Source organism: Anolis sagrei, chromosome 2 (assembly GCF_037176765.1).
Source record: "Anolis sagrei isolate rAnoSag1 chromosome 2, rAnoSag1.mat, whole genome shotgun sequence".
Lineage (NCBI taxonomy): Eukaryota > Metazoa > Chordata > Lepidosauria > Squamata > Dactyloidae > Anolis > Anolis sagrei.
In genome coordinates this window covers 187,588,941-187,601,476 of record NC_090022.1, presented here as the reverse complement: position 1 = coordinate 187,601,476, position 12,536 = coordinate 187,588,941, and the positions used below count along the sequence as shown (strand labels likewise).

The following is a 12,536-nucleotide window of genomic DNA, read 5'->3' as shown; positions in this document are numbered from 1 at the left end:
AGAGACACTCCCAATTTAATAGAATTCAAATTAGTATGATTAGCTTGAACCTGATACTATTATGGAGGTCCATGTGCATCTCCCAATCATGTGTCATGGTTGTAACTACCTGCATGGGGTTGCTGTCTTCTCACCTTACAAATGGCTGCCTGCATGATAGCATCAAAACCTCCTTCAGCATCATCCAGGTTCCCTGAAATGCGCTGCTGGCTGACCCTGCTCTCAAATTCGCTGGCATTGTCAGTGAGCGCCAGCACATGTTGATAGCTGAATGGTGACTGACAGTTCTCTTTTACGTGCGGGCAGGGATTCTGCCACTTGGAAGGTGCCGTGCTCACATAGGGCAGCACTGTCTTGTCGATGAAGGAACCAAAACCTACAAAGCAGAGATCCAGGGGTTTTTATCAGTCTATTAGCCCATTTGGATACCTGTCACAATCCCCCTTCTCCTTCACTGGGCAAAACTCCATAACACTTCAGCTCTCCGTCATCTTACAAATCCATGCCCACAATATTATAAGCGCACCTGAGCAGTTTGGGAGTGTGATGCTTAACTATTCAGGAATGCCCCTGCTTTCTTAATTTGTTTTGTTTTCAATAAAAGCACATTATAATGAGGGTACTTATAAAAGTAATGTTTAGGGATGTTGACATTCAAGTATTTAGTCATTGTGAGAACAAGAAAATATTTGTTTTCTCAGCTGTGGAGAAAGCAACTGTTTCTCTTCAGTTTTCATCTAGAATTCACACGTCTCAAAGTGTTTCAGGAAATTACTCTGCACAGAATTACATGTTGGTATCTTTACAGGAGAATTGGTGTTTGGGAGGGGTTGCACATGGTTTTTAGTTTGCAAAATATGGGATGTTGGTGCCATAATGCTGTTTTCTGTTCAAACACATCACTCTTGCACAAAGTCCAAGATACTTGCAAACAAAAAATCAGCCCTGTGGAGTTTTGTAAAAAAAAAAAAAAATTGAAGAAGGGCAGAAAAGAGCAATCTTGCACAAAAAAATAATAATCATGCAATATCTTTGCTATAAGATCAGTTTTGTGCAAGATTGCTTTTTTCCTGTGCAGAAAATAGCAATTTAGCACAAAAAAGTCCATATGTTGTTGACCATTTCTGCTACCTTGGCAGCCATTTCTTCACAAAAGTCAACATTGCCACTGAATTAAAACATTGCCTAAGCTCTGCAAGTGCAGCATTTTTCCGAATGAAGCAGAGAGTGCTTGAGAATCAGGACATCCGTAGGGATACCAAGGTGCTTGTTTATAAAGCCATTGTCTTCCCAACCCTGTGATACGCCTGCAAAACATGGACTGTCTACATACGTCACACTCAACTCCTGGAATGATTCCATCAGCATTACCTCCAAAAAATCTTGCAAATCTCTTGGGAAGACAGGCAGACAAATGTCAGAGTGCTAAAAGAAGAAAAGACCACCAGCATTGAAGTGATGCTCCTGTGCCATCAACTCCACTGGACTGGCCATGTTGTCCAAATGCCTGATCACCGTCTCCCAAAGCAGTTACTGTACTCCCAACTCAAGAAGAGAAAACAGAATCTTGGTAAAACGGAAAAGGGGATTGAAAGATGGTCTTAAGGCCAACCTAAAAACTGTGGCATAGACACCAAGAACTGGGAAGCCCTGGCCCTTGTGCGCTCTAACTGAAGGTCAGCTGTGACCAGCATTGCTGTGGAATTTGAAGAGGTACAAATTGAGGGCGAAAGGGAGAAATGTGCCAAGAGGAAGGTGCCCCAAGCCCTGACAGGACTGGCTTTCAACTGGAAACCGATGTCCTCACTGTGGAAGAATTTGCGGGTCAAGAATAGGGCTCCAGAGTCACCAACATATCCACTGCCAAGACACTATATTTGGAAGGCCATCATACTCAGACAATGAGTAAGTAAGTAAGTAAGGTCACCTATTCTTTCAAACTCTAATAAGGATATAATCCCATAAAAAGATAAATACTCTGAAGACTAACAGATTTCAGTGGGATACATTAAGCACAAATGGAACTAGTCTACCCTTTCAAATCAACATAATATAATCCTACAGTACAATCCTAAACATACTTTCTAGAGAATTATCCCTATTTAGCTCAATGAGTCTTAATTATGAGGAAGCTCTATTGGAATTGGATGGTTAAACATGTTAAGTCTGACTGGATCATGTTCAGAAATTGCAATGTAACAATCAGTTATTTGGGGGTAAATAACAGAGATATAAACGTAATTTTGGCTCATCTGGTTTTTTTATTTATTATATTTCTATTAAGACTTTTACAAAAACTTGTAAAAAGTCAGACAACCATATTTGAAGCATACCGATTTACCTACCTTTGATGTAGATTTTTTCCCCTCATTTGCTGTAACTTATAAAGTCCACCCTGCGCCCTTTGAGCACTTCCCCTTCCACACACCCCATAAAAGTTTTGACTACAGGTTTGCATACCAATCTTTGCAGAGGTGGTAATATTGCGTAGAGCAGTCAGGAGGTCACTTCCCAATTTCTTGATGTTCTCTAGATCATCTTTCATGGAATAGGACAGATCCATGAGATAGTATAGGTCGACAGGATAACCTTCAGCCCGTTTGAAGTTGACTGTGAAACTCTGTTCCTCTCCTGTGGACTCAGAAGAGGGAGGGAGGGAGGGAGGGAGAAAAAGGAAGGTATTACATAGCACAAAAAAGAGGGAGCCTAGACTATAACAAAGCTACCATATTATATATTGATCCATTGATGATCTTATGAATGATGACATCACACTGGCAACGAAAATCCATATAGTTAAAGCAATGGTATTCCCCGTAGTAACCTATGGATGTGAGAGCTGGACCATAAGGAAGGCTGAGTGAAGGAAGATGGATGTTTTTGAACTGTGGTATTGGAGGAAAATTTTGAGAGTGCCTTCGGTCGCAAGAAGATCTAACCAGACCATACTTCAGGAAATAAAGGGTGTGGGGGAAGTAATGCCCAGTTTATGGAAGGCATCCCTAAACAGTTGCTTGGTTTTAAAAATGTAACCATTTAGACAATAAATCAGATTTTCATCCAAACATTTTCTTTACTCAGGCTGTTAAATAAATTTTACCAATTCAAATCAAGTTAGTCTTAGTCTGATTTATCACTTTCTTATTCTTTTTGTTAGAGACGATATACATTTTATGTCATGGCTTGCCTTGAAATCTAGTAATCTAGTACCAAAGTACAGTAGAGTCTCACTTTTCCAATCTTTGCTCATCCAACATTCTGTATTATCCAACACAGTCTGCCTCCCACCCAGATCCACAGCTGGTTCATTATATTGCGATGTTTTGATACTAAATTCGTAAATACACTATATAACGTTACCGTGTATTGAGCTGCTTTTTTCTGTCGATTTATTGTAAAACGTGACTTTTTGGTGCTTAATTTGTAAAATCATAATGTGATTTGACGTTTAATAGGCTTTTCCTTAATCCCTCCTTATTATCCAACATTTTCGCTTATCTAACATTCTGCCGACCTGTTTATGTTGGATAAGAGAGATTCTACTGTAATCAGATGGTTTTCCAAAATATGAATCACAAAGCTTCAATACAAGATCTAACAACACTATAACTACGATTAATTATATCAACTAATATTTCTCATGCCATTCCCAGAAGGCTTGTCCATTTATATTGAAGTAATCAAAGCTTTAATGCTGTTTGAGGCACATAAATATAGAGAATCCCTTATCTGAAATTTCAAAATCTGAAATACTCCCATCATCCACATGGGTGGGTAAGATAGTGATATTTAAGATAGTGATAATTAAGATATTTAAGATATTGAATTAAATGATCTCTAGGCTATGTGCATAAGGTATATCTGAAACTTAAATGGATTTCATTTTTAAACTTGTATCCTATCTCCAAGATATCACATTATGTATTTATATGAAAAATGCATGTATTCCAAATTCTTGGGGGGGGGGGGGGAACTGAAATCCAAAACACTTCTAGTCCCAAGCATTTCACACAAGGGATGCTCAACCTGTGTTAGTAAATTTCTACAATGAGAGTGTCATATCCACATGAATTTGCCTGGTGTGGGATGTCACTCTGCAATAGGCAGTTTGTGAATTTCCCCCAGAAGCGCATAGGAAAGGATTGCTTCAATCTGGATAATCATGAAACAAACATTCACATCCCTGTCCCTGTCCCTATGCCATGCCCAAAAGCCATGGGTCTTTCATTGCACAGGAAAGACGTACCAGGCCGAAGCTGCAGAGCAATTTTTTGGGGTGCCAGCTGAGTGACAGTTTGCTGTTGTGTGCTGTTACTCAGAGGCCTGTTCTCCAGTACACGCTGCTGCCCACGGGGGTCCATGATCTCACTTGGGCGGCAGCCACGACTTTCCAACTCCAGCCGAGATGCACAGCGGCCTGCATCTGACTCTCCCCAATGCACAAAATCCTAAGGAAAAATAGGGACGAATTTTTCAGCATTACATCAACATAATGATATAATAATAACTATTTTTTTACCCCGCCAACCATCTCCCCCAGGGGACTCGGGGCGGCTTACAAGGGACATGCCCAAGACACACATGTAAAACACTTTAACCAATTAAAACATCAGGTAAAACAAATAACAACACAATTGAAAGCAATATAAAAACAATACGACTGAAAGAAACATAGCTGAGGTACAGATTCAATGAGTGCAATACATTTTTACAGGAGCACAGGAAAGTGCAACAAAACAGTAAACTGGGCAGGAAATACTGCCATAACACATATTGAGGTAGAACGTATGCCATGTAAATTGCGGGCCAGTGTAAAGTGCGAAACTTCAAGTAGGGACAAGAAAGTTACTGGTGAGCTGCTTAGTCAAAAGCGCACTGGAACATCCAGGTTTTTAGTTGACTATGAAAGGAGGACAAGGTGGGAGCCTGTCTGATCTCCCTAGGGCAGGAATTCCAGAGTCAGGGGGCCACCACCGAGAAGGTCCTTATTTTCAGGACTCATGGAAGTTGAAGTATTGTTTCGTAATGGGATATCAGCCCCTGAGTTCTCTGTAGTTAACCATTAATATCTTAACTAGTTCCCAATCATCTGGTTCCCCATTAGCAGATTTATTTATATTTTTATTAAATACATTTTAAGTTATTATAAGTACATATGGAAATGGAAAATGGCAAGTGATTAGGCATTCTGTTTTGTGTGTGAGAACAAAAGGACATTCCTCTTCAAAAGTTTAAACCTGATATGATATTTCCATAAAACAGAAATTATGACTTTTTCTTGAATAAAAAGGTAAAGGTTTCTCCTTGACATTAATTCTAGTTGTGTCTGTCTCTGGGGGGTGGTGCTTATCTCAATTTCTAAGCTAAAGAATTGGCATTGTACGTAGACACCTCCTGGGTCATGTGGCCAGCATGATCAGGGGCAGCTCAACTATTAAGCGAAGTAAGCTTTTGCATAGGGCGCCGCATCACCATGACTGCATGTTTTCAAACTGCTAGGTTGGTAGAAGCTGGGGCGCCGCATCACCATGACTGCATGTTTTCAAACTGCTAGGTTGGTAGAAGCTGGGGCTAACAGCGGGAGCTCATCCCCACCCCCACCCTGCTCTCTGGATTCGAACCTCCAACCTTTTGGTCCACAAGTTCAGCAGCTCAGCGGTTTAACCTGCTGCACCTCCAGGGGCTGTTTTCTTGAATACTGCTGTGTTATTCTCATATGAGCAATAAACTAAAAAATTATGAAGTTAAAATCAGACTTTAAAAATGACCTTTTGGGATACAGTTCCACCAACCAACCAGTTGCTATGTTGGCCTGGGGATTCTGGGACTAGGGGCCTCATTGGACGGGGCAATTTTAGCTTCCTGGGACATTTCCACCCTGTTTTGAGGACAGAGCCCCACACCAGCCATCACATTACATCGTGTGACTTCTGGCGGAGGCCCCAACTATGGTGGAAGAGTCCTTGGATGATTCTCTCTCAACATGGGAGCCTGCCCATGCTCAAATGGAGCCAGCACAGGTCCTCACCGGAAGAGCTTCTCATATGGAAGCAGCAAGCAGGGCGATAGATGTGCCCCACTGCCCCTTCTGTCCCGGAGTAGAGCAAGGAGAAATGGGACGCTTCACCTGGGCTTTGTGATGAGGTCGTAACAGTCCCAAAAGATAACTTATTCAAGCTATGCAAAGTCACTGATGTGATTACCCAACTAAATTACACTATACTTATCTTGTCTCTCATCCTATCCTGTCCCCAATCCTCTAACAGGCAAAGAGACTTAATAATTCATAATAAACAAATGTATACGATGGAATACAATAGACAAATTGTACTTTGTGCAGATTATTATTTTCCCTTTAGAAAACACATGCGTAAATAATCCTCGTGCCTGTCTCATGTGTGCCACTGGAGAAACCCCTTGCTGTTCCCACAACTGTCAGTGCCTTTTCCCACTTCTGTATTCTCCTTCCCATATTGCCCTGCCACTGCCCCAGCAATAAGTTATGTAAAGGGGGAGACGTATCAGTTAAAGTGCAGTGGTTTCCTGTTTCTGTGAATGAAAAAAACAACAACAAAAAACTACAAGTCCAGTCACACTATGGTGACGTCTACTTGCCTTTCAACAAATACCCAAGAAAAATAAATTAGGTATGTATTGTCGAAGGCTTTCATGGCTGGAATCACTAGGTTCTTGTGGGTTTTTTGGGCTATATGGCCATGTTCTAGTGGCATTTTCTCCTGACGTTTCGCCTGCATCTATGGCAAGCATCCTCAGAGGTAGTGAGGTTGTGGGTCTATTTAGTTTCCAAATGGTAGAAGCCAACTCACTACCTCTGAGGATGTTTGCCATAGATGCAGGTGAAACGTCAGGAGAAAATGCCTCTAGAACATGGCCATATAGCCCGAAAAAACCAACAAGAACCTAAATTAGGCGTGCTTTTTTTGGGGGGGGGGGGGTGCAAGAACAGTAGTACCTAAGATATGGAAAGGATACACTCCCTAATTCATCAGGATTGGTATCAGGGGCCAGTATCATTGGGCAGCTATCAAGGTCCACATCCCTGCAAGAAGCTCACTACCAACCCCAGAGGTCCTGGTTCTCCTGGTTCTCTTCTTCATTACCACTGTCCCATTCACTTGACTTCTCTAGGCCCTGCTCTTGCTCCCGTCAACATCACAAATGCATCTGACGGGGACAAGAGACAGGGCCTCCTTGGCTGTGGCCCCCCGCCTATGGAACACACTCCCAAATGAGATAAGATCGGCTTCTTCCCTCCTGGCTTCCAGAAAGAAATTAAAATTGTGGTTTTGAAACCAGGCTTTTGGACAGTAGATGTAAGTAGCACTTTAAAGGGACATTGACTGGAACGGCAATACGGCTGATGAGACTGATTTTACTGTTTAATGATTGCTTTTAATTATGATTGATGTTCAATTGTGGTTTTATTATTGTAATTGTTATGAAGCAACATATTGGTGCCCACTGTAAGCCATCCTGAGTCCCCCTTTGAGGGTAGAGAAGTGATGGGGTAAAAATACCAGAAATAAATAAATAAATAAATAAAAGCAGGGACAAGATATTTTAAAAGAAGCTGAAAAGATAATGCAACTAAGGATTGTTCCCATCACATCAAAACAGTTGGAGGGCATGTCAACAAATAAATTTATTTACTTATTTATTTATTTTATTTGTATACCGCTCTTCTCAGCCTTTAGGCGACTCAGAGCGGTTTACAACAGTTTAGGTATACACAATATAAAATTATTAGGCATTTAAAAGCAATAGCATCACAAGTCATTAAACATCAGCATCAATACATCAGTACATCAATATAACAAATCCATCAGGTCTCATCAATGAAATCAGAATCCAAACTCGTTATCCATTATTCCGTGTTCCGATAATCAGTCAATCAATCACACTGCTTAGTCAAATGCCTGTTCAAACAGCCAGGTCTTTACTTTCCTCCGGAATGCCAGCAAGGAGGGGGTCGATCTAATATAAACAGACACACATCTCTCATGGTGCAGTCGTCCACTTTTTTTTCTGTGTCAGGAGTGACTTGAGAAACTGCAAGTCACTTCTGGTGTGAGAGAACTGGCCATCTGCAAGGACGTTGACCAAGGGATGCCTGAATATTTTACCATCCTGTGGGAGGCTTCTCTCATGTTTCCACATGAAAAGCTGGAGCTGACAGACAAGAGCTCACCATGTCTTGCGGATTCAAACCACCGACCTTTCAGTCAGCAGTTCTGCCGGCACAAGAGTTTCGCCCAATTGCACCACCGGGGGCAAGCCCACTAAATGCACTTCATCTCTATAGGTAGAAAATGGTAGTAGTGTGGAGGAGAGCTATTGCTCAATAACATGGTTATTTTTCTTCCATCAATGCTTAATTGATAGTGTTTTTCCTCATCTTTCACATTCGTTTTTTACAACGCACTGTGTACAATAATGAAAGTGACACTGGAGTGTGGCACATGCAATTCATTCTCTGAAACCTCAGCAGGATGTGGTGAACAGCCCTTCTCCCATAGCTGGGGTGGCATCTGCTGGGCTTTCCGGCCATAGCAGCTGTGCTTCTCCTTGCCACCACATTACAGTCGTTCTTTTTATGCACAGTGGATATTTCTGTGAATGGGAGACCCAGTTTGTGGAGGAGGGGCAGGGACAATCACTAACCTGATGCAAAGAAGGGTAGCAAAGAAGGTGGGACTATGCTGAAATTGCCATTTAAAAGATAAACCAAGATCACAGAGGAGTCCATCAAGGAAGTATTGTTAAAAGTTTATAGTCTGTTCTTCTTTTGGATAGAAAAGATGCAGTCCCCCCCCCCCCCCCCCCCCGCACTATGCCAGGACGTTGATGCCATTTTCAAGTATGCAGGGGATGTTACTTTTTGACTATAATTTCCAAAATCCCTTGCGTGGAGGATTCTTGGGGTTCTAATGCAAAAGTAACATTTCCAACCTTTATTCCTTTTCCGGAAGTGGAAAATTGGCTCTTTCTTGTAAACTGGAACAGATTTGTGTGTGTGTGTGTGTGTGTGTCAGGAGGGACTTGAAAAACTGCAAGTCACTTCTGATGTGAGAGAATTGGCCGTCTGCAAGGATGTTGCCCAGATGTTTGATGTTTTATCATCCTGGTGGGAAGCTTCTCTCATGTCCCTGCATTGGGATCTGGAGCTGACAGAGGGAGCTCAACCCACTCTCCAGATTCAAACCACTGACCTGTGAGTCAGCAGTCCTGCTGGCACAAGGGTTTAACCCACTGCACCGCCAGGGGCTCTTACTGGAACAGATAAGTCTAAATCATCACTGTAAGTGTTATGGGAGCAACATAACAACTAAAACAGTCTTCTATACAATTTATACATTTCTGATTATTGGGTTGTTGTTGTTTATTCGTTCAGTCGCTTCCGACTCTTCATGGCCACATGGACCAGCCCACGTCAGAGCTCCCTCTCAGCCATGACCACACCCAGCTCCTTCAAGGCCAAGCCAGTCACTTCAAGGATACCATCCATCCATCTTGCCCTTGGTCTGTCTCTTCCTTTTTCCTTCCATTTTCCCCAGCATCATTATCTTCTCCAGGCATTCCTGTCTTCTCATGATGTAGCCAAAGTACTTCACCTTTGCCTCTAATATCCTTCCCTCCAAACCAGGCATAATTTCCTGACTGGTTTGATCTTCTCGTGGTCCAAGGCACTCAGAATTTTCCTCCAGGACCACAGTTCAAAAGCATCTATCTACCTTCGCTCAGACTTCCTTATGGTCCAGTTCTCACATTCATGGGTTGCTACTGGGAATATCATTGCTTTAACTATGCGGATCTTCATTGCCAGTGTGATGTCTCTACTCTTCACTATTTTATCGAGACTGGTCATTGCTCTTCTCCCAAGAAATAAACACCTTTTGATTTCCTGGCTGCAGTCTGCGTCTGAAAGTCATCATCTTCGCTCCTAGAAATACAAAGTCTGTCACTGCCTCCACGTTTTCTCCCTCTATTTGCCAGTTATCAGTCAGTCTGGTTGCCATAATCTTGATTTATTTGATGTTTAACCGTAACCCAGCTTTTGCACTTTCTTCTTTCACCTTGGTTAGAAGGCTCCTCAACTCCTCCTCGCTTTCGGCCATCAAAGTAGTACCATCTGCATATCTAAGGTTGTTAATATTTCGTCCAGAAAGTTTAACCTCAGCCTTGCATTCGTCAAGCCCCGCACATCGCATATTGTGTTCTGCATACAAGCTGAATAGGCTGGGTGAGAGTATACAGCCCTGCCATACTCCTTTCCCAATGTTGAATCAGTCTGTTGTTCCAGGGTCTGGTCTTACTGTTGCTACTCAGTTGTTATACAGATTCCTCAGGAGACAGACAAGGTGACTTGGTATCTCATACGACCAAGATTATTGGGTAGTAGATTGATTATTGGGTAGAATATTGGCAGGAACTGATACAAATGACAGCCCAAGGTGTCTGGAGAATGTCAGGTTGGGGAAGAATGGATATTATAGTCTGCCCCACCCCCACTCCCCAAAGCTGAACTATGCATCAAGAGTGTCTTCTTTTGAATAATAATAATAAAAAAAACTTTTGACGAGGATGAAAAAATGAAAAAGAATCCCTACCATTAGTTCCAAGCACATGCAGTTCCTCAGAGATGAAAACACCCTTTTCACTCAGGCCCCTTCTACACTGCCATATAATCCAGATTTTCAAAGCAAATAATCCACATTATCTGCTTTGAAGTGGATTATATCAGTCTACACTGCCATATAATCCAGTTCAAAGCAGATAATCAGAACTGTATGTGGCTGTGTAGAAGGGGCCTCAGAGATACTTTTCTTATATTGCTTCATATTTTGTTTTTGTTTTGTTTTTTGAAAGTAAGGGTCTAGCCAAAAACGTTGAGAAACCCACAAACAGAAGTGTCTGCACAGCTGCTTGGATGACTCATAATAACAAAGAAAAACCCTGGCTGTATTATTTTAGAATAATCTTGTTTTAAATGCTTTTTCTTGCTTGTCTTATCAGAGGCTTTTTGTACCTTTTTACAGCTTTACAGCAACCAAAATTCTCTATTGGCAGCTTCCTCCAGCAATGGAGTGAGCATCTAAAACAGGCAAGCCTGGCTAAATGGTTAAAGGTGGGAAACAAAGAGCCTATATTTGGGAGCAAATGTACGCTTAATCACACAGATGATATGGGTTCTCTTTCGTTGTGTTAGGGCAGTTGTAAGTATTCAAGTCTGGAATGGAACAGGAGCAAGACTCAACCAAGAATTAACCACGAAGAAGTCCCCTCAGGGAGATACGGCCATTTATACATTTATTATTATTATTATTATTATTATTATTATTATTATTATTATTATTATTATTATTAGAAACACAACAAGATGACTTCACAGCAGACACTCTGCTGGCTGTTGAATTGGATCACACATCGGACACTTCCCAAGTGTCTAGGACTGTGTGATGTATCAGCGAATAATGCGTGCAGATCCCAGTAAGGTGGCCTTCTGCAGCTGGCAGCTGGTAATTTTGTCAGCGGCGATTGTGTTTAAGTGCAGGCCAAGGTCTTTAGGCACTGCACCCAGTGTGCCGATCACCACTGGGACCACCTTCACTGGCTTGTGCCAGAGTCTTTGCAGTTTGATCTTTAAATCCTCATATCGTGTCAGCTTATTATTATTATTATTATTATTATTATTATTATTATTATTATTATTATTAGGATTGGTTCCACCTTGCCGAATTTGCCAAAAAAAATATATCAAAATATCCATGTGTTACTCTTCAGGCATATTCCTGATGTCGAAGTAAATCCCCACCAAGCAATCCAGATATACTTTTGTCAACCTCATGTATCAGTTTAGGGCAGGTTTTGGGGCCACAATTGTGTATTTCAATATGACCCAAGGATAAGTCAAAGGCCCTTCCTTGGAGACTGGAAAGCAACAGTGCTGTCTTGGGGTGTCATTTTTTCACCCAGACATTCAAAAAAGCCTCTTGTCACTCTAATGAGAGAAGGGAATTATTCCTTTTTTTAAAAAAAAAAATAAGGTACAGAATTCATCATCATATCATTCATGACCAAGTATGATTGCCTTCCAAGTGTAGTGTCTTGGTGGTGGGTGACTGTAGAGACCTCTTCTTGACCTGAATGTTCTTTTGCAGTGAGGGCGTCAATTTCCAGATGGAAGGCAGTCCTGACAAAGGTTCCTCTTGACACGTTTCTCCCATTCGCCCTATATTCATGCCTCTTCAAACTCCACAGCACTGCTGGTCACAGCTGACCTCCAGTTAGAGCACTTGAAGGCTAGAAGTGCCCATTCCCTTCTCTGAGCAGAGATACAAAAAGCAGGAGCTTAGTCCACTTTGGAAGAACTTAAAAGAAGCACTGGCTCCTCTACTTTCTTTGATACAGTTGTCACTTATGGCCTTTTTGAATGCCCGGTGAGAAAATGACGTTGACTCTTTGGCACTCTCCCACAAAGAGAACGTTAGTGCATCTTTTAGGTTCTTATGGTGGAC

At 41.7% G+C, this 12,536-nt stretch overlaps 1 protein-coding gene across 1 annotated transcript in view; it reads right to left on the bottom strand.

Annotated features, from left to right (window-relative positions):
• The window catches only part of ITGB7 (integrin subunit beta 7), a 50,038-nt gene that overhangs the window by 18,521 nt on the left and 18,981 nt on the right, over window positions 1–12,536 (bottom strand). The window contains exons 4-6 of the mRNA XM_060762921.2: window positions 4,247–4,448; window positions 2,461–2,631; window positions 135–376 (exon numbers count right to left, since the gene is read on the bottom strand). Coding sequence (XP_060618904.2) covers window positions 135–376; window positions 2,461–2,631; window positions 4,247–4,448 — 615 coding nt within the window. The remainder of the gene's footprint in view (window positions 1–134; window positions 377–2,460; window positions 2,632–4,246; window positions 4,449–12,536) is intronic.